The sequence below is a fragment of the Dermacentor albipictus genome, chromosome 1 (genome assembly GCF_038994185.2).
Source record: "Dermacentor albipictus isolate Rhodes 1998 colony chromosome 1, USDA_Dalb.pri_finalv2, whole genome shotgun sequence".
NCBI classification, from domain to species: domain Eukaryota; kingdom Metazoa; phylum Arthropoda; class Arachnida; order Ixodida; family Ixodidae; genus Dermacentor; species Dermacentor albipictus.
The window spans coordinates 512,416,663-512,439,754 of NC_091821.1; the positions used below are offsets into that span (position 1 = coordinate 512,416,663).

The window sequence follows — 23,092 nt, forward strand, 5'->3', positions numbered from 1 at the left end:
AGTGTGAATATGGTCTACTGTTGAGTAGCCTTTACGGAATCCTGCCTGGTCCTTTGGTTGACGGAAGTCTAAGGTGTTCCTGATTCTATTTGCAATTACCTTAGTAAATACTTTGTAGGCTACAGACAGTAAGTTGATCGGTCTATAATTTTTCAAGTCTTTGGCGTCCCCTTTCTTATGGATTAGGATTATGTTAGCGTTTTTCCAAGATTCCGGTATGCTCGAAGGCATGAGGCACTGCGTATACAGGGTGGCCAGTTTCTCTCAAACAATCTGCCCACCTACCTTCAACAAATCTGCGGTTACCTGATCCTCCCCAGCTGCCTTCCCCCTTTGCATAGCTTCCAAGGCTTTCTTTACATCTTCTGGCGTTACCTGTGGGATTTCGAATTCCTCTAGACTATTCTCTCTTCCATTATCGTTGTCGGTGCCACTGGTACTGTATAAATCTCTATAGAACTCCTCAGCCACTTGAACTATCTCATCCATATTAGTAATGATATTGCCAGCTTTGCTCAATGCATACATCTGATTCTTGCCAATTCCTAGTTTCTTCACTGTTTTTAGGCTTCCTCCGTTCCTGAGAGCATGTTCAATTCTATCCATATTATACTTCCTTATGTCAGCTGTCTTACACTTGTTGATTAACTTCGAAAGTTCTGCCAGTTCTATTCTAGCTGTAGGGTCAGAAGCTTTCATACATTGGCGTTTCTTGATTAGATCTTTCGTGTCCTACGATAGTTTGCTGGTATCCTGCCTAATGGAGTTACCACCGACTTCCATTGCACACTCCTTAATGATGCCCACAAGATTGTCGTTCATTGCTTCAACACTGAGGTCCTCTTCCTGAGTTAAAGCCGAATACCTTTTCTGTAGCTTGATCTGGAATTCCTCTATTTTCCCTCTTACCGCTAACTAATTTATCGGCTTCTTATGTACCAGTTTCTTCTGTTCCCTGCTCAGGTCTAGGCTAATTCGAGTTCTTACCATCCTGTGGTCGCTGCAGCGCACCTTGCCGAGCACGTCCACATCTTGTATGATGCCAGGGTTAGCGCAGAGTATGAGGTCTATTTCATTTCTAGTCTCGCCGTTCGGGCTCCTCCACGTCCACTTTCGGCTATCCCGCTTGCGGAAGAAGGTATTCATTATCCTCATATTATTCTGTTCCGCAAACTCTACTAATAACTCTCCCCTGCTATTCCTAGTGCCTGTGCCATATTCCCCCACTGCCTTGTCTCCAGCCTGCTTCTTGCCTACCTTGGCATTAAAGTCGCCCGTTAGTATAGTGTATTTAGTTTTCACTCTACCCATCGCCGATTCCACGTCTTCATAGAAGCTTTCGACTTCCTGGTCATCATGACTGGATGTAGGGGTGTAGACCTGTACAATCTTCATTTTGTACCTCTTATTAAGTTTCACAACAAGACCTGCCACCCTCTCGTTAATGCTATAGAATTCCTGTATGTTACCAGCTATATTCTTATTAATCAGGAATCCGACTCCTAGTTCTCTTCTCTCCGCTAAGCCTCGGTAGCACAGGACGTGCCCGCTTTTTAACACTGTATATGCTTCTTTTGGCCTCCTAACTTCACTGAGCCCTATTATATCCCATTTACTGCCCTCTAATTCCTCCAATAGCACTGCTAGACTCGCCTCAATAGATAACGTTCTAGCGTTAAATGTTGCCAGGTTCATATTCCAATGGCGGCCTGTCCGGAGCCAGTGATTCTTAGCACCCTTTGCTGCTTCGCAGGTCTGACCGCCGCCGTGGTTAGTTGCTTCACAGCTGCTGGGGACTGAGTGCCGGGGTTTGATTGTTGTGTTCATATAGGAGGTTGTGGCCAAGTACTGCACCAGGGTGGTCAATCCTGCTCTGGTGAGGGAATGTGTTACCGGTTCTGGTCACCGGGATCAGGCCACACTCCATGCCTGGTTATGCAATTTTATCAACACGCGGATTTTCTTTTTTTTTTAATCCGGTGGAAAATTGTCGGCACCGGGATTAGAACCACGGACCTCTTGCACGCGAGGCAGGTGTTCTACCTCTACGCCACCGTTGCACCCTATTCACTACACCTATTCTCAAGGCGCACCAAGCGCCTAAGGAGCGGTGAGGCTCCGTCGAACGCTCCAGAAAGGGTAGAACCCCCGTTACAGGGCCTCGAAAGAGCTCTGTAACCTAAGGCATCACCTCCGTTTCCGTAAACACAGCACCAATTTTAGAGCGCAGCTCTTTGGCGTCCGTTCCTGGGTTTCGCGTCGTCGTTGGCGTTGTCGTCGGCCTCGTAACCAGCTCCGCCCCCTTTCATCCCCCCAGCGCTAGCAGCGACCGACTGATGCCGCTGACGCCGCTAGAGAGTCAAGATAACGTGACTGCATAGAACACCGTCGCCGCCATGCAGAAAGAGGAGGAAAGGGTCCCCCCCCCCCCCTGTTCTTGTGTGGCGGATAGGGTGCTCTTCAGTTGCCGACGCGCCGGTTATTTCACGTAGGCCCCAGCACGTCGACGAATACGTGACCCCCTTCCCACGGCTAGACCTGGTTCTTAGCGCTGCGGAAGCGAGGGTATCATATTGTTTGTGTCGGCATCGGCGGCGTTGTCCCTGAAACCAACTCCGCAGCTGGGGTTGACTCACTATCGGCGTCAGCGGCATCAGTCAGTCGCTGCTATCTCTTCCCTCCTCCCTTTATCGTGTTGTCCGCTTGCTGCGCGCGCTTCTGCCCCCATCGTTTGCCGCTGGGTGTACACGCTGCCCCCCTCCCCCCTCTTCCTGCGAGTCTCCGGTTGTCAAAGCGCCGGCTCGAACTTAATTCCTTTCTTCGCTCCTCCTCCAATGCAACCCCTGTGCGGTGGCAATCAGAGAGCCAGATCGGTGGCGGCGGATCTGTATATATGCACCGCCCGAGCCGAAATTGCCGCTGCCGTTCGCCCTGTGCGGTGGCAATCAGAGAGCCAGATCGGTGGCGGCGGATCTGTATATGTGCACCGCCCGAGCCGAAATTGCTGCTGCCGTTCGCCACTGCGAAATTATCTGCCAGTTCTTTCTGAGCCATGAGCGAGACGACCGATGGAAGTCCTCCGTCTGCTGCTGCTGCTGCTGCTGCTAAACGAGCTGCCAGAGCAGAGGCCCAGCGCCATCGCCGTCAGAATCCAGAGGTGCGTGTTGCCGAAGCAGAAGCTTACCGTCGCCGCCGTCGAGATGATCCAGGAGTACGCGTCCACTTCCTGCAACTCGCATTAACCGTCCATCGATCCACACCGATGTTAGTAGTGGGGGACTTTAATGTTGACATAAAGACAAACAGCAATTTCCTAACACTTATGCGGGAGAACATCCCGTTCCTCTCGCTCGTAACGCGTCCCACGGCTGTGACAACCTCGCGAGGCACTTGTATAGATCTCGTCTTTGAGAATCAAGCATTGGTGTACCAAGTCGAACATATATCAGTCTATTTCTCTGGCCACAAAGCTTCCTTCATGACTGTGAAGAACTGTTAGTGGAGTCTTTGTTAAAGGAATACGTGTGAAAAAAAAAAAAAAATTCTGTGATAGCGCGTACATGTGTTGCTCGATTTCTTTGCCTCAATCTATCGAAAAGGTGAAACAGCTTATTTGCTGCGCTCAAATTTCGCATTAGGAAGTAACGTAATCGTCGGTAATTTTTTCTTTAAATATGGATACACAAATCATTCAATGGAATGTCAGAGGTCTTCTTAGTAATCTCGATGATGTGCAAGAAGTTATCCATAAACACAATCCAAAAGTGCTGTGTTTACAGGAAACACACTTAAAATCAAAATACACAAACTTTCTTCGACAGTATGTTACTTTCCGCAAAGATCGCGATGATGCTGTCGCATCATCGGGCGGTGTTGCAATTGTAATTCAAAAAAGCATAGCCTGTCAACGTTTACAACTACGAACGGCTCTTGAAGTAGTGGCGGTTCGAGTTGTTCTGCTAAACAAACTTATCAATATTTGCTCGCTTTATATACCCCCACACTACAAACTAAACAAACATGAATTTCAGTCCTTTATAGATGTATTGCCAGAACCATATGTTGTTCTTGGCAATTTCAATGCACATAACTCCCTGTGGGGTGACCCTCGTATAGATGCGCGAGGACGTCTTGTTGAACAGTTCCTTTTTTCTTCTTGTGCGTGCCTGTTGAATAAGAAGGAACACACATATTACTCTCTTGCAAACAGAACCTATTCTTCAATAGATCTTAGCATAGTCTCCCCGTCTGTACTGCCTGAACTTGAATGGGAAGTTACCGACAACCCTTACGGCAGTGACCACTTCCCTATACTGCTAAGGTCACCTAAAGAAAACGAATATCCTCCACAAGCTCCGAGGTGGAAGATTGAGACAGCTGATTAGGAGAAATTTCGAACTCTCACTGGCATCTCATGGGCTGACATGTCTTCTTTAGAAATTGATGCTGCGGTGGAGTATCTTACAACATTCATAATAGATGCCGCATCAAAATGCATATCCGAAGTGAGTGGTTTAGCATGCAAACGACGCGTCCTGTGGTGGAACGACGAATGTAGGACCGCCCGTAAGAAACAAAAGAAAGTGTGGGGGTTGCTATGCGCCTCTTTCACTGCAGAGAATCTTATTAAATTTAAAAAAGGAAAATCCGAAGGCAGGAGAACACGCCGATAGGCCAGAAGAGAGAGTTGGCTGAAGTTTTTATCGAGTATTAACACGTTTAGAGACGAGGCCAAAGCATGGAACAGGGTCAATAGGATTAGAGGGCGCCAAACATATTCACTCCCTCTGGTAAACACACAAGGCGATACCCTGCAAGATCAGGCAGACTCACTTGGGGAGCACTTTGAGAGCGTGTTAAGCTCAACCCATTATTCTCAGTCCTTTCTCATATATAAACAAATAAAAGAATGTAAGTCAATAATTAGAAAATGCAGACAGAATGAACCCTATAACCGGCCTTTCAGTATTGCAGAGTTGAGAGCTGCCTTGAACACATGCAAAAGCACTGCACCGGGACCTGACAGAGTCATGTATGATATGATCAGAAACTTACATACTGATACACAAGTTACACTACTCACACTTTACAACACTATTTTAGCTGCGGGATACCTCCCATCTGCATGGAAAGAGGCGATTGTGGTTCCTGTCCTGAAGCAGGGAAAAGACCCCTCCTTGGCAGCAAGTTATCGTCCGATAGCTCTTACGAATTGTCTGTGTAAGCTCTTTGAAAACATGAATAATCACAGACTCATACACTTCCTTGAATTCAACAATATACTCGATCCCTATCGGTGTGGCTTCAGACAAGGGCGGTCAACAACAGATAATCTTGTGCGCATTGAAGTATATATTCACGATGCCTTTGTACGCAAACAGTATTTCCTCTCCATATTCCTCGATATGGAGAAGGCATATGATACAACATGGCGCTACAGGATCTTGCGAGATTTGTCGGGAATGGGCATCTGTGGAAATATGTTGAAAATAATTGAAAGCTATTTGTCCAATCGTAGCTTTCGTGTAAAAGTCGGTAATGCACTGTCACGTCCCTTTACCCAGGAAACTGGTGTACCCCAGGGAGGCGTGCTCAGCTACACTCTTTTTATCGTTAAGGTGAACACACTACGTCCTTCACTACCACATGCCATTTTTTATTCCGTATACGTAGACCCGTATACGTAGACGATATACAAATAGGCTTCAAATCCTGCAACCTCACCGTATGCGAAAGACAGGTACAGCAGGGCTGTACCTGTGTCCAAAGTGTCCAAATGGGCAGACCAAAACGGATTTAAGGTCAACCCCCACAAAAGTTCTTGTGTTCTCTTCACAAGAAAGAGAGGCCTGGTCCCAGATCCTTGTGTAGAACTGGGCGGACAACAAATTCCTGTCAACAAAGAACACAAATTCCCAGGTGTTATTCTTGACTCCAGGCTCACTTTCATTCCTCACATAAAACATATTAAAGAAAAATGTCTTAGAACAATGAACTTACTTAAAATCCTATCCCACACAACATGGGGTAGCGACAGACAGTGTTCATTGAATATTTACAAGAGCCTAGTTCGATCACGGTTAGATTATGGTGCCGTAGTATATCACTTTGCCGCACCGAGCGCGCTTAAGATGTTAGACCCCGTCCACCATCTGGGTATCCGTCTGGCCACTGGCGCATTTAGAACAAGCCCTGTGTAAAGTCTATATGTAGAGTCAGATGAGTGGCCACTCCATCTTCAGAGAACAAACATCAGCTTAACGTATTTTCTCAAGGTTCGCTCTAATAAGGAACGTCCGTGTTTCGCAACTGCTAACGACTTGACGTGTGAAACACTTTTTCATAACAAACCCTCTATGAGACTTCCTTTCTGACTGCATGCAAGAGAACTTAGCACGGAAATGGATGTCCATGGAAACAACACCTAATGCCTCCAGCTAAGCCAGTACCGCCCTGGGAGTGGCAACTTATAGAGTGTGACACATCCTTTGTAGAGGTCACTAAACATGCGCCAGAGACACATATCAAAATGCACTTCTTGGAGCTCCAGTACAAGTACTCGTGCACAGAGTTTTACACAGACGCTTCTAAGTTGCATGCCGGGGTGTCCTACGCAGCCATTGGCCCATCCTTCTCAGAATTCGGTGTACTGCACCCTGAAACAAGCATATTTATGGCTGAGGCCCATGCACTATTGTCGGCTGTGAAACATTTCAGAAAATCAAATATTCAAAAAACAATTTTATTTACAGACTCCTTAAGTGTCGTAAAAGCCTTGAAGTCACACTGTAAACACAGAAACCCCGTAATTACTGAGCTCTATTCCATTCTCTGTAGAGCGTATATGTCTAACCAGCATGTCATTATATGCTGGGTGCCTGGACATAGGGGCATCGAGGGTAACGTTCTAGCAGACCAGATGGCCACATCAATTACATTGCATACAGTTAATCCTACTGCTTCGGTCCCTGCCACAGACCTGAAGCCTTTTTTAAGAAGGAAACTGCGAAACCACTGGCAACGTAAGTGGGACGCAGAAGTAAATAACAAACTGCACGTGATAAAGCCACAGTTAGGTTCTTGGCCCTCTGTAACAAAATCACAGCGAACAGATGTCGTATTCTGTCGCCTCAGAATGGGACACACATTTGGCACACATAACTTTTTACTCACTGAAAATGATCCTCCAACCTGCTTTAGATGCGGGGAGAGGCTGACCGTCCTTCACGTCCTCCTGTAGTGTCGGGCAGCCGAATCTGAGAGAAAGAAACATTTTCCCCTAGCATACTGGCAGCAGATCCCCCTTCATCCTGCAATGCTACTTGGCCCAGAACCTTTATTTGACACCAACGCATTCCTAAGTTTCCTGAAAGATGTTGTCCTGTATGTTTTTAGCCCCACATGTTCGTAGCGGGTCCTCTCTTCAGAGGATGCCGCTGTGATAGCTCTTTGGTATAGCACATGCCTCTAGGCCCTTGTGTTTCAAGGGCTCTGGTGAGGCAGCAGTGCTCCAAGTAATTTTACCACCTTATATATTTTCTATTTTGCATCATTCTTCTACGATGGATTTTAATGTTCGTAGTATTCATCATTAGTCATCGCCATAATTTTATATCACGTAGATTTTACGCACTTTACAGCGACTATTTTTAGGCCACTTTACAGCCAAGTCACATCTTCCATAATACATCAACATTACCACTTGTCATGGCGCTCTTTGGCCAAACCTGGTCCTTGCACCACAAAACACCACACATCATCATCATCATCATCCTCACGAAGTTCTCGCAATGTTCCCGCGATCTCGCGCGCCGCCTGTTATATTCAGTTTTGTTATTCATTTCAGTTCTTTATTCCCCAGGGGGCGCTTCTGTTCTTCGTTATATATATTGGTTGTATATGTTAAATACGGCTTTTTACTTCGGGACGACTGGAGTCTGACTTCCACCTTCGGTCAATGCCACGACGACGAAGGTAGGATTCGAACCCACGCGGCACTCTGAGAAAGGGGCGTGTGGGTAAAAGGCACGTGACGAGGAGCGCTTTGAGTGCGATTGGGTATGAAAGGGAAGCGGGAGGGAGAAACCACAGTGATCGCAGGCGCCCATTCCCTGTGTTTTGGTTGGCTGACACCGCTGGCACAGTGAGACGAACGAGGTCAGTGCAGCTTTGTCTTGTGCTTGTGCGAAGACACGGAGCGGTGCATCTTTCGATTCGCTTTGTTCCTTTTATTTACGAGGCCAATGCGAAGGCTTGAGACTCATGTGGTGCAGTGCGTTTTTCTTTCCGCTTTTGGCACGTGTTCTGGAGCCATGGCCGTGAAAAAATGCAAGAATTTTGATTTTTCAACAAAGGCGGACATCATTCGATAGGTGGAGGCTGGTGAAAAAAAGTCGTTGGCTGCCGCGGCGCTCGGAATTCCTCGCAACACCCTGAGTATGATCCTCAAGAACAAAGCCGATGTTAAGCTGAAGGCAGTGCAGTCCAGTCGCCCTGGAGCGTGTCATGTGTGCGTCCCAACCTTTGACAAGGTCAAGAAGGCATTGTATGCCTGGTTTTTGGAGACACGTGCCAAGAACATACCTGTTGACGGCCCAGTGTTCATTGAGAAAACCAAATGGTTTGCGGTGGGCTTCGGAGAAGAAAGCTTCACTGGTGGCACTGGTTGGCAGCAGGGATTTAAGAGTCGCTGCAGCATCATCGGAAAGAACCTTTTGGGCAAAAGCGAGGCGACTAGCACAAGTCGCATAGAGAAGGGGTTGTCCGAAGAGTGGCCAAATATTTCCGACAGCTTTTCGCCGTCGCAAATATTCAACGCAGATGAGATGGCACTGTTTTGGCAAATTCTGCCAAACAAGACTCTGCATCTGAAGGGCACTGCGTGCCATGGTGGAAAGAAAAGCAAAGTGTGCGTATCGATTTCACTTGCTGCAAATATGTATGGGTCATGCAAACTACGGCCGTTTGTTATCGGAAAGAGCAGGTCGCCACGCTGCTTTAAGAACACGAAAGGCCTCCCGGTTCGTTACGCGTCCCATAAGAAAGCTTGGATGACACACAATTTTTTTGTTGAGTGGTTACAGGCGTGGTATGCCGAACTAGAGAAGTATGGCCGCAAAGTTTGTCTTCTTCTTGACAATGTTCGGCCCATCATGTCATCTGCCTATTAAAGCAGATCACTCTCAAGTTTCTGCCGCCAAACACAATGGCAAAACTTCAGCCTCTTGACCAAGGCATTGTGAAAGCGTTTAAGGTAGGGTACAGACGACGACTGGTGCAGAGGCTCCTAATCAACCTTCAATTAGGAATCGAACTCAAGGTGGACCTCCACGGAGCCATTCAAATGCTGGCTGGTGCTTGGAACGATGTGAAGAAAAGCACAATTGTGAACTGCATCCGCAAAGCAGGCTTTGTGGTAGCTGCGGACGACGGATGTCTTGACAATGAAGACGACGCTGGATGCCTGGACAGCAAATTTCGCGAGCTCTCGGCATTCCCAGGCCCCATCCCAGGCGGCGTTACAGCACGCGATTTCGTCAGCGCTGACGACGGCGTGCAAGCTGTAGCGGATCGTGCTGATGTGGAGCTTGTGGCTGACATCATGGGTGATGAGGACGCAGACTCGAGCAGCGGTGAAGGTTCCAACAAAGAGGACCAACCACCATGCACTGTAGCTGAACTTGCATCAGCTTTCAGCGTCATTCGCCGATGTTGGGGCACAATGGAAGGAGCTGGCCTTTGTCATTTGGACACTGTCGACAAGCTTGAGGACAGCTTAAGGAACTTGATGGTGCAGAAGAAAAAGCAAGCAAAGGTCACAGATTTTTTTCTTCCGAAATAAAGTGCTCTGGTCATCGCGCTGCGTTTTTATTTTTTTACGCGCCTTGGAGGCACTGATCGGCAAGTTCCCGTTAGTCACGACATCGGGAAACGGCCTTGAGATGTGTTGAGTTAGAGAAACTTTTGACATGCATATTTTATATTTTGAATTATCAATATATCAAACTATTTTGCAATCCCCTTCGAGTTCGATTTATTCGCGATCGACTGTATTTAAAATCACCATGGAGAACTAAACAAGTATGCATAATTTCATCAAAATTAGTTGTAAAATAATGTTATATCGTGCATATTACTCAGCACGATATCAATGGAGACATTACTCAGTCTCTCTCCGTTTATTCCATTCTCTTTTTCTTCTTTTCATGCGGCTCCAAGTGCGTGCCTCCTAATGGCGCTGTGGTAGGCAGCGACGCCTTATACCATATACTTCTTAAAAAAAAAAAAAAACGGTTGATTATTTTCTAATGTAGTCCTACAGCTTCTTCAGTGTCTTCTTGTGGCGGGCGCTTCTTCTCACGCGCGCTTCGCATCCTGGCAAATAAATGAAGGTTGTTGCGTGCGCCTTGCAGCAGGTGGTTCAGGGTTTGGGAGTGCATTATCTGCGCTTGATGTGTCAGGTTGTGACGGATGTTATACAGCCGCAATAGCTGAATAAATTGGATGCCGGTGACCAGTTCATGACAGCAGTGGTACCAAATTTCATTCTGCTGATAGCTTTTGGTGAACGGCCGCTAATTTGGAAGCATTCCACACACTTCCATCTTCCAAGAGGTAAGAGGTGGGTCCGCGCTTTCCAATAATTTTCTTGGGCGCAGAAAACTGTGAAGATAGCTTCCCATGAACTGCAGGTAATTTAACCTGCACGTAGTCACCAATGACGAAGTTCGGTTCCTTGGCACTGCGTTTTTCATAGGTGTAGCTCTTCGACTTCATTGGCTTGGTGTTGATGCGCTCTCGCAACTGCTATGGTGCCTTCGAAGGGTCCGTGCTGAAACATTTGTCAGGCAATCCCACAATGTCAAGTCTGGTTCGAGGTTGGCATCCATAAAGAAGAACAGCGGGTGCAACACCAGTAGTCACTTGAGGCCTACAGCGATATGTTTGCAGGTAGTCAAACATTGCTGTTCTTATATCACGACATTCTAACAGGGCTGATTGAGTATATGACTAACACCCTGTTCAATTTTTCAACCAAACCATCAACTTACGGGTCATACACGGAAGAGTTGTAATGCGTGATTCCGCGCTCTGTGAGAAAATCTTCAAAATTCACGGAAGAAAATTGTGGTCAATGATCAGATATGATATACCACGTGGATATCCTTCTCTTGCGAAAAGTTAAAGTAAGAACTTTCTCACTATAGACTTGGTCGCATCCCCTACGAAAGCCACGTCTGGCCACTTGCTGTAATAGTCAATAAATGTAATGGCAAATTGATAGTCAGCTGAAGGTTGCGTGAAAGGTCCCGCAATGTTGATAGCAACTTTTTCCCAGGCTTTCTTGGGAAGAGTGGCAGGTTGCATTGGAACTGCAGATGTACATGCTGATTTGTCACATGACTGGCAGGTTACACATGTGTGCACAAGTTCTTCAATGTGATTATTCACGCACGGCCACCAATACGACTTTCTAAGACGAGCTTCGGTACGACTAATTCCTGGGTGTGTCTCATGAGCCAGATCTAAAGACGGCAAGTCAATAGGCGCAACAATCCTGTCACCCCGGCACAGAATGTCTCTAACAATAGAGAGTTCAGATCGCATGTGAAAGTAAGGTAGCATCTCTCTTGACAAGGATTTCTTGTCTTGTCAAGAAGTAGTGGTAAACTGCTTAACTTGAGAGATAGCCTGATCAGCGGCACTTGCTTTTTGAAGCTATTGGGTAGTAACTACTGGGCACAGGAGACATATAAATTCTTCTTTGGGTGCATCGCAGGTGAAACTCCGTATGGGCAGGTGGGAGAGTGTGTCAGCCACACTGTTTTCGCTACCCTTCCTGTATTCCATGATGTAGTTGTAGCACAGCAACCGTGATGACCAGCGCGCAATCCTTAACGGACGGTGACCTGTGCCTTTCATTGAAAGGAGCGTAACCAAAGCAGCGTGGTCTGTCTGCAAGATGAAAAGTCGGCCCCACAGGTTAAGGTACCAGTGCTCGCAGGCCCAGACACAGGCAAGGGCCTCACGTTCACAGACGGAGTACTTCCGTTCATGCGGTTGCAGAGTATGTGAGGCCAACGCGACAGTTTGCTGCGATGTTCCCTTATCGTGCTGCAGTACAGCATCTAATCCATATCCTGAGGCATCAGTTGTAACATACAAAGGTAACTGAGGATCAAAAAAGTTAAGAATTTTGCATGATGTTATCAAATGTTTTCAGCTGCTCCAAGTTGCTTTGGGCTGCAGCAGTCCAAGTGAATGGCGCGTTTCCTCGAAGCAAAGCACTCATTGGCTCCTCAACATCTGAAAAATGCGAGATGAACTTGGAGTAGAAACCTGTGAGTCCCAGCAGTGAGCGAAGTTCATTGATATTTCAAGCAGGCTTTGTGCTGAAACCGCCACCGTTACGCTCTAGCCTCGTCGGCGTTGCGAGTGAAGGAGTTCGACAAAGCAAGCTTTGTGCGCAACACGACAACGCCGCCCTGTTCTGCTGTGAGTGGGGGAGTTGCCGTGGGAACGTCGACAGGGGCTCCTTCCCTCGTTCCGACCAAGATGCAAGACCATGTGCTACCCGGAACGGCTCAGAGTTCTACGAAGCCCCTCTGACGTCGGCTCCGGACCATTACTCCTGTGTGTATGTGCGGCACGTGTATGTGAGTCCTCATCCTCCTCCAACAGCCCTCACCCTCCTCTAAAAGGGCTGGTTTACGGTGACGTCGAACGATGACTGGACAAACGTTTCCGTCCGCTTGGAATCAAGGGGGAACCAAGTGCTTATAAGCAGCGATTGTCGGCTGCTAGTGGGTGCTCGTTGTCGTGCTCGAGATGTACTAGTGAGCTGAGTGCTTGTTGTCGTACTAGAAACGTACTCGTGAGCTGTGAGCTCGTAAGCTGTTTGCTGTATGCGTCGTCTTGCGTGCTCCATTTGGGAGGCACGCTAGACTGTCGATGTATGTCTTGTCTAAGATGTAAATAATGTAAATAAATCCTGTTCACCGAGTTCCTCTCTACGACCTTCAACTCCTTCAAATGGTGGCAGCGGCGAGATCGTCCGACGACTCCTACATCTGGTTGACAGCGGTGGGATCGTCCGACAACTCTGACAATACACGATTTTGTCGTCAATGTAAAATGAGATGCATTTGCATCCTTTGAGGATCATACGCATCATCTTCTGAAACGCAGACGGTGCTGATGCCAGTCCGAAGCAAACTCTCTTAAAGCGAAATAGTCCGTCGTGTGTTTTAAACGTAAGATCATGACTCTCTGGACTTCGTGGTAACTAGTGGTATGCAGAAGCTAAATCTAGCTTGGAGAATCGCTGTGCACCAGCCAAGCTGTTCAGAAGTTCCTCAGTTTGTGGCAGGGGAAAACTGTCCACTACTGTAGCTTTGTTTGGCTCTCGTAGGTCTGCGCACATGCGAATCGAGCCATTCTTTTTTCTGCCTACGACGATTGGTGAGACCCACTCTGAAGAATCGATGTGCTCAATGATGTCCTGAGCTTTTAATTTTTGTACTTCTGCCGAGACTTGCTCACGAATGACAAGGGGTAGTGGCCTCAGTTTGCTGGCCACTGGTTGAACAGATGCGTGAACTCTGACCTTGTGAGTGAAACTTTTCACAGTTCCTAGCTGCTTTTCAAACAAGTGCTCAATCTCGGAACGTAATTCAGGAGGTAGCACAGGAGTTTCTTGCGTCATTAGCAGACACCTGAGTGGCAACCCTTGAATCTTCATATCCAGAGACGCGATACTATCTAAACCAAGAATGGTTGTTCCTCCTGACACAATGTACAGAAGGACAGAAGTGCATTGACCATGAAATGAAACTGTAGCAATGAAACATCCTTTTATAGGAATTGCTGACTTAGAATAATTGAGGAGCTGGTCAGATGTTGATGTCAGAGGAAATACAGTAGCGAAATGACGTCAGTAATGTTCTTCGGCTAGGATTGAAACCGATGATCCAGTGTCAGTCAGGAATGACACGGACATTCCTTCAATTTCCAACACTGCATAAATTCCCTTCGTACAGCTCCAGATGTGACACACACTTATGTAATCGTCCGTGTCAGCTGTATTTGTGTCATCTTCCATGACATGATGAACTTCTTTCAGACTTTCGGAAAGACATGCACACCTTTTCCAGATGGCCAGTCTTTTCACATCTGCGACACTTCTGTGTCTTAGCTTTGCAGTGAGGGCTATTCGACAGATGGTCCAAAGAACCACAACAATAACATTCTTGCTCTTTCAAAGCTTGACAATTTTCAGTTGGCGTCTTATAGCATGTGCACTAGCCACAGTGCTTTTCTCTCATATTTGAAGTGTTTGTGTTTTAACGTGATGTACTTGTGCTTCATGTCGTGCAAGTTCTCTTGCTTCTCTCTAGGCGCCTGATCATGCTGTCTCGTAATGGTAAGGGCCCGAGAAAGCATAAAGACGTTCCTGCAAGTATTCGCTATTTTTCTATAAGCTTATTGTGTATCATGTCGTCCGCCAAGTTACCAAAATTGCACGCTCTTATGAGACCTCGTAGTGCAGTGACATAATCAACCACAGTCTCGCCTGGGGCTTGTGCACGTCGACGGAAACGGGGGTGTGCTGCGATGACATTGACAGAGCTCTTGCAGAGACATTCAAGCGTCACATTAGCGCAGTCGAACTCATCAGGGATGGGAGTCGTCAACGTCCCTTTGGTGGCGCTCGAAGCCAAAAAGAGTGGGTCGCCCTCCGACGTGAGAGTCTGAAAAATACGTTGTCCTTCCAAGCCGAAGCAGTTTGAAGTTTGAAGTTGAAGTTTATTTACATCGCCAAAAAATCAACGATGCGGGTAGGCCCGGGCAAAAAGTGAACTCAATCACTTGAGGGACGCCCGCGCCCCCCTGTACAAGGCACACAGCGAAAACGCAAAGTATAAAAGTCATAGTAACACTCTGGCTATTCAACAAGGGCAAAAATATCTCGTATATGCGTGAGTTTGAACAAAGCATCAACAGAAAAAACACAGCATAATAGTAAAAAACAAAAAACACAGAAATGCATAGCAGCAAGATAAAAATTACACAGGATACATCGCAGCAAGATACGAAAAAAAGAAAAATACATGAACGCGGCTTTCGAAAAAGAAGATATTAGTGAATTAATGCACTTCTCATGTCAACAAGTGAACATGTTTCAGGAATTATACCCCTTGACAATAATTTATTCAAAACAGTGGGCAGGCTATGTCGGAGCATCTGTTGCCCGTACATTGTACGGGAGAAGGGAATGTGCCAAATTTCTTTTTTGCGAAAGGAGTATTCTGAAAGATTTTGACTGAGACAGGGTAATTCAAGAAAACTAAGCTGATTATTTTGGATACAACGCTTATATTTTAATGCTAAGTAATATTCGTACACGGTATTAATCGGCAAAATTTGGTAACGAGCAAACAGTTCCCGAGTGTGAGCAAGGTAGTCTACGTTTGCAATGTAGCGTACAGCTTTCTTTTGAAGCATACATATTTTATTAATATTTGTTTTAGTGGTAGTACCCCAAACCAAAAAACAATAATTTAGGTGGGATACAAACAGCGCATTGTAAATAATTAATTTTATGCGTTCGGGCAGAAAATGCCGAAATTTTGCGAGAATTCCGGTGCACGTTGCCAGTTTACTCATAATGAACTGAACTTCAGCGTCCCAGCTCATGGTCTTGCTAAAAATTACCCCTAAAATCTTGACAGTGTCTACGAACTGGACACGTGAATCGCCTATGTATATATGTATATCAGGTTGAGTGGGAAACTGTCTTGTACTGAATAGAACCGCTTTAGTTTTTTTCGTGTTTATGAGTAAAGAGTTTGCTTCAGACCATTCCTTAAGTTTATCAAGAGCATTGTTAGTAACAGAAATCAGAGATTGTATGGAACTACCTGTGAAAAATAAACTTGCATCGTCAGCATAAATTACAAATTTCGGCTGGCTAATTGTCAAAACAAGGTCATTTATATATAAAATAAAAAGTAGAGGTCCTAAAATACTACCCTGTGGGACACCAGCAGTAATAGTTTGAAATGAAGATATATGTGGCCCTATTTTAACGCATTGTACACGATGACACAAGTACGATTTCAGTAGTTCAAGTGGAGTGCCACGTATGCCATAAAGGTCTAATTTTTTAAGTAAGGTATTATGATTAAGGCGATCGAAAGCCTTTGAGAAATCTATGAAGATACCGATGCACAATTCTTTATTTTCAAAAGCATTAAGAATAATTTCTTTTTGAGACAATAAAGCTGATTCGGTAGATTTACCTCGTAAAAAGCCATGTTGTGCTGTTGATAACAATTTAAACCTATTGCAAAATTTCATTAACCGTTTTTCAATGATTTTCTCCAACCCTTTCGAAAAAAGCGGTAAAATGGAAATCGGTCGGTAACTTGACATGCTATTTTTATCACCGCTTTTATATAATACTGTTACCTTAGATTTCTGCATCTGCTTTGGAAAGGACCCGCTTGATAAGGCAAGGTTATAAATATAAGTTAACACTGGTGCTATTAGAGTGAGGACAAATTTTACAGGTGAGATTTGAATGCCATCTATATCACAAGACCTGTTGTTCTTAAAAGAAGTAAAAGTACTGCACACTTCAGTGTCATCCGTAGGTTCCAAAAATATACTATTGCTATTCCGTCGTATAGTGTTGCAAGCGAAATCTGAACTCAGACCGGTATTTACAATATCTTTGTAAAATGTATTAAATTTATCTGCAAGTGCAACACCCTCAATACGTTCACCTTCAAACCAAAGCTCTGTAACTGCTGACGCAGACTGTGCTCGGTTTAATAATTTATTAACTTTTTTCCAAACTTGTGCGCTACCATCACAGAACTCCTTGTCAAACTCATTGTACAGAAAGTTTCTTTTTTCGTTTCTGAGAAAAGACGTTACTTTATTGCGGTATTGTTTAAACTTGTCTAGATCAGCAAGAGACTTGGTCCTCATAAATTTCTTGTATAACTGGTCTTTCTTTTTAATCATTCTAAGGCAATCTCGATTTATCCATGGCTTACGACTTCTAGTGGACTTTTTTACAGTTTTCTCAGGGAAATGATCATGGTATAGGCGTTTAAAACAGGTGATGAATGCCTCATACGCCGCATCTACAGACTCAGAAGAAAAGACATCATCCCAGTTTTGATTTGAAAGAATAGAAAAAAAGGACGCGAGGGTGTACGGAGTAATATTTTGCACAGTATTCTGCGCTGATAGGTTGTGTTGTTTATTTGCGGCACATTTCAGGAGCACATAAATGGGATAATGGTCGCTAATAGAACTGTGTAATACACCTGAGAGTAAGCTACTAGTATTTAGGTTCGAGATAAATACATCGATAAGTGTGGCTGTCTGCATCGTAACGCGTGTAGCCGTCTGAGTCAGTATGCAATTACCACTCGATTCTACAGTTAGTAAAAGAGCTTCCTGCGCAGGAGATCGTTTCAGGAGATCAATGTTAAAATCGCCCCCAAGAATTAAATTGAACTTGTTGTCGCTTACGTAGCTGAAGAGGCGGTCTAGAAATTCAATAAAGGTACTTATGTCAGCATTAGGGGGTCGGTACGCTACGGAATAAATATAATTTTGTGATAACAAAGTTAAACATTCAACTTCGTTGCATATAAATGAAAATTCCGAAAGAACTTCACAGTCGAACTTATTTTTAACCAAGATAGCAAGCCCACCCCCCATCCTACGGGATCGATTTACAAAGAAGCTCTGATATCCGTCCGGCTTGTAAATTTCTTCGCCACATGTATACCATGTTTCAGTCAACATGATAGCGTCGAACTGGAAACTAAATTCATCTAGAAATACTGATAACTCATCTTCTTTGTTTCTAGCTGAACGAATGTTAAGGTGCAGGCAAGAAAAGCATACATCTGAGTTGATTTGAATTATGTTGTTGACATCTCGCGGTGACTTGTTCATCATTCAAGATAGACTGCTTAGGCTCGCGAAAACCGAAGCAGTTTACGCAATCTTTTCTACGTCATGCGCACTACGGATGTGCAAGACAGGAGATTTTTCCTCTTTTCGCGCATAGACCTTGCCACCACGTGTCCAAGCAAAGCGCCAGTTTTTCGCCTTTTTTTGCGCGATTGCCATTCCGAGCAACTGTTTCATAGCAGGGCAAAGGTGCTCGTTTATGAACACAGGTTCGCTAGACTTATGGCCAAAGTCACGCGTCGAAAGTTTCAGCTTTCTTGCCTTCTCGAGCACAGTGTCACGCTTAGATCGACATTTAAACTGGACAACAATGTTAGGAGCAACATTCGAGTTTTTCGCTTGAACACGGTGGCAGACGTCAATATCTGACTCCGAAATGGGCTCACCAACAAGTCTACCAATCTGACTCAGGGTGTCAGGAATGCTTTCACCCTGAGTGAAAGGCAAACCCTTCACCTCGAGGTTACATTTTCTGGAGTACTGCTCGGAGGCAGTCATGCGTTGCTCAAGCTGAAACGCCCGCCCCTCAAGGGCCTCGCAGTCCAAAACAAGCTTTTCATTAGTTTTTTTGAGAGATCTGTTTTCTTGCACAAGCTCGTCACGTTCCTTCTTTACTTTCTCAAATTCCAAGTTGAAGAATTCGAAACTTGACTTAAGTTCGCGGATTTCTTTGCGTAATTCACGCTCCAACCTTGCCTTAAAGTCATTCATTTCCTTTCTTAGCTCCTCCTGGAACCGAGCAGCATCAGCCATGGTACAACACAGGTAAATGGTTAAGAGAAAATAAAAAATGCTAGGAACTTGGCAGCAGTCAAGGCAGCGTAACAGAAATATTTTGCGTTGAAAGAAATACTGTACGAAAAATGCCAACCTGCAAAGATAGCAGGTGCAGCGATTATGTCGATTGTCCGTGCTGCCTCCGCTGTGCCAAGTGACGTAGTCCTGGAGCACCACCGGCTTTTAAGCTTGCTTCCCCTGGCGGATGTGATGCCGGTAACTTGCTTGCGCTGTCACCGGCGTTCCTTTCCTGCAGCAACAGTAGCAGCCGCCGCTTGACGATACAGTCGCTTCGCCAGGGAAGATTCCAAGGTAGCTGCAAAGATAGCAGGTGCAGCGATTATGTCGATTGTCCGTGCTGCCTCCGCTGTGCCAAGTGACGTAGTCCTGGAGCACCACCGGCTTTTAAGCTTGCTTCCCCTGGCGGATGTGATGCCGGTAACTTGCTTGCGCTGTCACCGGCGTTCCTTTCCTGCAGCAACAGTAGCAGCCGCCGCTTGACGATACAGTCGCTTCGCCAGGGAAGATTCCAAGGTAGCTGCAAAGATAGCAGGTGCAGCGATTATGTCGATTGTCCGTGCTGCCTCCGCTGTGCCTCCGCTGTGCCAAGTTGAGCAGAATAGCCTTCCAACACATGGCAGGTAGGTAGGAGGCGCCTAACGCCACCATGTAGTTTCTGAGCGCTTGAAGCCCAAGCAGTTCAGCAGAATAGCCTTCTGACACATGGCAGGTAGGTTGGAGGCACCCGACGCCACCATGTAGGTTTTGAGCTCTTGGATCCATTGCTCCCATGGGATGACCGATTGTCCAGGTGACGAAAGGAACGGGGGTGGCGGTTGTAGCCTCGAAATACTCATCGTCGAGGATGATATGCAGCAATCGAAGGCACAGATGAAGGACAAGTCGGTGGCACACGGGTTGTTAAATCTTCATCGCCACTTATGTTATATCGTGCATATTACTCAGTACGATTGTCATAATATATGGTACGCGGGAGTGGAAACATAAACATACGAAGACAGTGCGCCGTGCGGGGGCGAAGAGGACAGTGAATCTTGGCAAATACCCGCAAGAGAGTCATCATCATCATCATCGACGCCGGCTTGGGAGCGTCGGCAGTGGCGCCTCAAAAAGCGTGGCGCGAGAGTGTGGCCCGTGGCCCGTGGCGTGAGCAGTGCGCGAGGTTCGGCGGTCGACGGAAAGCAGCTTCCTCGCTGGGCGTCTGGCCCATAGGAGCTATCGCCGGCCGCGCCAATACGCCACACCTGAAGCAACGCTATCGCCCGCTGGGAGGTTACCTCGCCCCGCTCTTCCGCTGGGCACTGGTCCAGGAGGGCTAGCGGTCCGGAACCGGGGCGCTCGAGCGTTCGGGTGAGCGGCCACGGGGCTACCCCGCCAGCTGTGGACGCGACCCGGAGACTGCGGCCGGTTACCTGAGCCCCGCGAGGCGGTCCGACCCGGCCGTCCAACCCGGCTGTCCGACCCAGCCGACCGTCCCGGCCGTCCGACCCAGCTGTCCGATCCGGCCGTTCTACACGGCTGTCCAACCCGCCGGCCGACCCTGTTGTCCGACCTCGCTGGTCACGGCTGTCCGACCCGCCGGCCGACACTGTTGTTCAACCCCGCTGGCCAGCATCGGTTCAACGAGGTCTCAGACACGGTGACATACGCTTCCGCCGGAACTGTAGGCCAATCATAACCCACCGAGCCATAGATAGAGTGCATGTCGCCTATGAGGCATTTTGGGACATTGTCACTTGTGTGTGCCGTTATCTGTGTCGTGTACGTCAATACAAGTCTGATGTGTGTTTTTGCTTTCGCGTGCTGCTTCTCCCTTTTTCTGGAGTGATCCGGCCCCAATAACATCACAACGATATCAATGGAGACATTACTCAGTCTCTCTCCGTTTATTCCATCTTCTTTTTCTTCTTTTCAGGTGGCTCCAAGCACGCGCCTTCTAATGGCGCTGCGGTAGGCAGCGACGCCTTATGTAACAAATAGGAAAATTAATTTCACAAATGGGCTGCCCCCATGACATACAGATGCATAAGCATGTATTGAAGAGTTTGTATTCTTTTACATTTGTGCATTGTCAGAGAAAGAGAGAGAGATAAAAGTTAAAGAAACCAGAGGAGGTTTGTTACTCTTTATTGGGGAGCATACGCTCCACAGAACGTGGGACCGCCATTATTGGCCTGGAGCAAATCCTGATGTTGGGACACACCCATAATCATAAGCAGGCTCCCGCTGAAATCGAAGCACGATGCCAACGCTGTTGCTTCCAGTCCTTATTAGATCATTGTAGGAGCAAATATTTGTCACCTTAGCATAATTTTTGTGATGCAGCAATTCTTAGCATAGCTTTTGAGAAAATTGCACAAAGTGTCTGCTGACGAGAGACTAGGCCCGTTGTGCCTTGACAGGCCACGGCGGCCGCATTTCGATGGGGGCGAAATGCGAAAAACACCCGTGTGCTTAGATTTAGGTGCACGTTAAAGAACCCCAGGTGGTCAAAATTTCCGGAGTCCTCCACTACGGCGTGCCTCATAATCAGAAAGTGGTTTTGGCACGTAAAACCCCAAATATTATTATTATTATTGTGCCTTGACAGGTCCCTGAAGACAGGGACATGTCAGCATTTTCGTTTGTCTCGTCTTTAAACAACTGCTGTTGTTGCCTGATATGCTTACGAGGAGGGCAAGGCCCCCTCGAAGTGTATGCACAGCTTTTTTGCCTGGTCCTTGCTCGTAGCATATTTTTTGCTGAATAAACGCTGTTACTATAGCTATTATTATGTGCCATGTCTAATCTGCCCAACACTAGGTAATGCTTGTGCATGCTGGGAGGAACACGAGTGCTCGTGAGGATGCAAGCATCTGCGAGTGATTTGATGGTACAGCAATACCCAAGACCTCTGTTTTACACTGCCTTTGCTCGGCTGACTTATGCTGCAGCTAGCTTGCAAGACAGCTTGGTAGTGTTCAAACAGGGCGGCACCACAGTCAGTGTGCATGTTTTAGCTGAGAGCCTTGCAGTGCGTCTACGGTTGCAAGACAAACTGCAACATAGTTGGCTGCTTCATTTGGAGAAGCTGTAGGATGTGTCCACAGGAACACTGCAATGCAGTTTCCTCTACATTTTTCAGTACTTGGTCAAAGTGTTAGTTTATATATTGTACAAATGAAGCAACTACTGTGCATATGGATGCAGTGCAGCTGAATATGCATCATGTCAACTGGTGAAATGCGATTGATGTAATGAAGAGGCAGGATCATTTAGAGTTGCATTGGCCCCCTGCAGAGGCTGTAGCCGGATGGACCCCCCCTAGCCATGACTGCCCGAGGGAACCCCCAGCAGCAGCAGCAGCAGCAGCAGAGCAGTGGTGGAGTTGACCAGGAGCCACCCCCTGCCAGCAGCAGCAGCAGCAGCAACCATGAGGTGAGTTTAGGGCCGCATTATTGGTGGGGCTCGTGTCTAGGTGTTGAAGAGGGTGTCTACCGACCGGGAAAACCGGGAAAACCGGGAATTCTCAGGGAATTTGAATAGTCTGGAAATACTCAGGGAAAGCTCGGGGAATTTGTGCTTCTATCAGGGAAAATTACCTGTAACTTTAGTGAAAGGGAACGAAAGTCGTAGTAATGCTGGCTCCAGTTACAGAGGAGTCGCAAAGAATCGTCATTGACGAGGTGTCATCGGCACAATATATTGCCAGAGTAGTTAACGACCGATTTTCCAGACGCCCGATTTTTCGGACAAGCCCGATAATTCGCACGACTTTGCGGCACGACCACGTACTCCATATAGCCAATGTATATTGCCCTGACTGCAGGTCTGAAATGGCATTAATCAAAGCCACCACCGACACCATGTTGATTATCACGCGGCTCGAACCGGCACTCTCGCACGCAATCCGCTGGCAGCCATAGCCCTACCGCGGCAACGTTAAGCCTAGCTGCTTCTACGTTCGTTATTAAGCTTCTTGCTGTGCGGTGCCATGTTTTTCATTGAGAGAATTTGCTGCTGTCAGCAATGGCACCGACTCCGCCTTTGTAATCCTCGTGGTTGGCTTTGAAGCTCGCAGAGCACAGCGCTTTGCGTAATGCCAGTCACCGAAAGTTAGTTTCGCCTCAGTACAGTAATGCAAGGCGGTGAAGCATAACAAGGGTGGGAAGGGGCAATTGTCATGGGACACAGTATGTATTCCTTAACTATACACTCGTGCACCCCCGTCTCATGTCAAAGTGCGAGCACCGATATGTCTAATAAGTGTACTGACATGCTTTAAGAGTTTTTTTCGGACGTGCTTGTGGCAATTTTA

The 23,092-nt window shown here is 46.6% G+C and overlaps 2 protein-coding genes across 8 annotated transcripts in view; both read left to right on the forward strand.

Moving 5' to 3' along the window:
* Nucleotides 1–23,092, forward strand: part of faf (ubiquitin carboxyl-terminal hydrolase-like faf) — a 758,782-nt gene that overhangs the window by 76,535 nt on the left and 659,155 nt on the right. For all 7 annotated transcript variants that reach the window (XM_065437146.1, XM_065437151.1, XM_070532615.1 and 4 more), the window contains exon 3: nt 22,075–22,212. In XM_065437146.1, coding sequence (XP_065293218.1) covers nt 22,105–22,212 — 108 coding nt within the window. In that variant the 5' untranslated portion in view covers nt 22,075–22,104. The remainder of the gene's footprint in view (nt 1–22,074; nt 22,213–23,092) is intronic.
* On the forward strand, nt 9,206–9,841 carry LOC135906019 (tigger transposable element-derived protein 6-like). The gene has a single exon (XM_065437164.1). It carries the CDS (start codon nt 9,206–9,208, stop codon nt 9,839–9,841), a length of 636 nt encoding a protein of 211 aa, XP_065293236.1.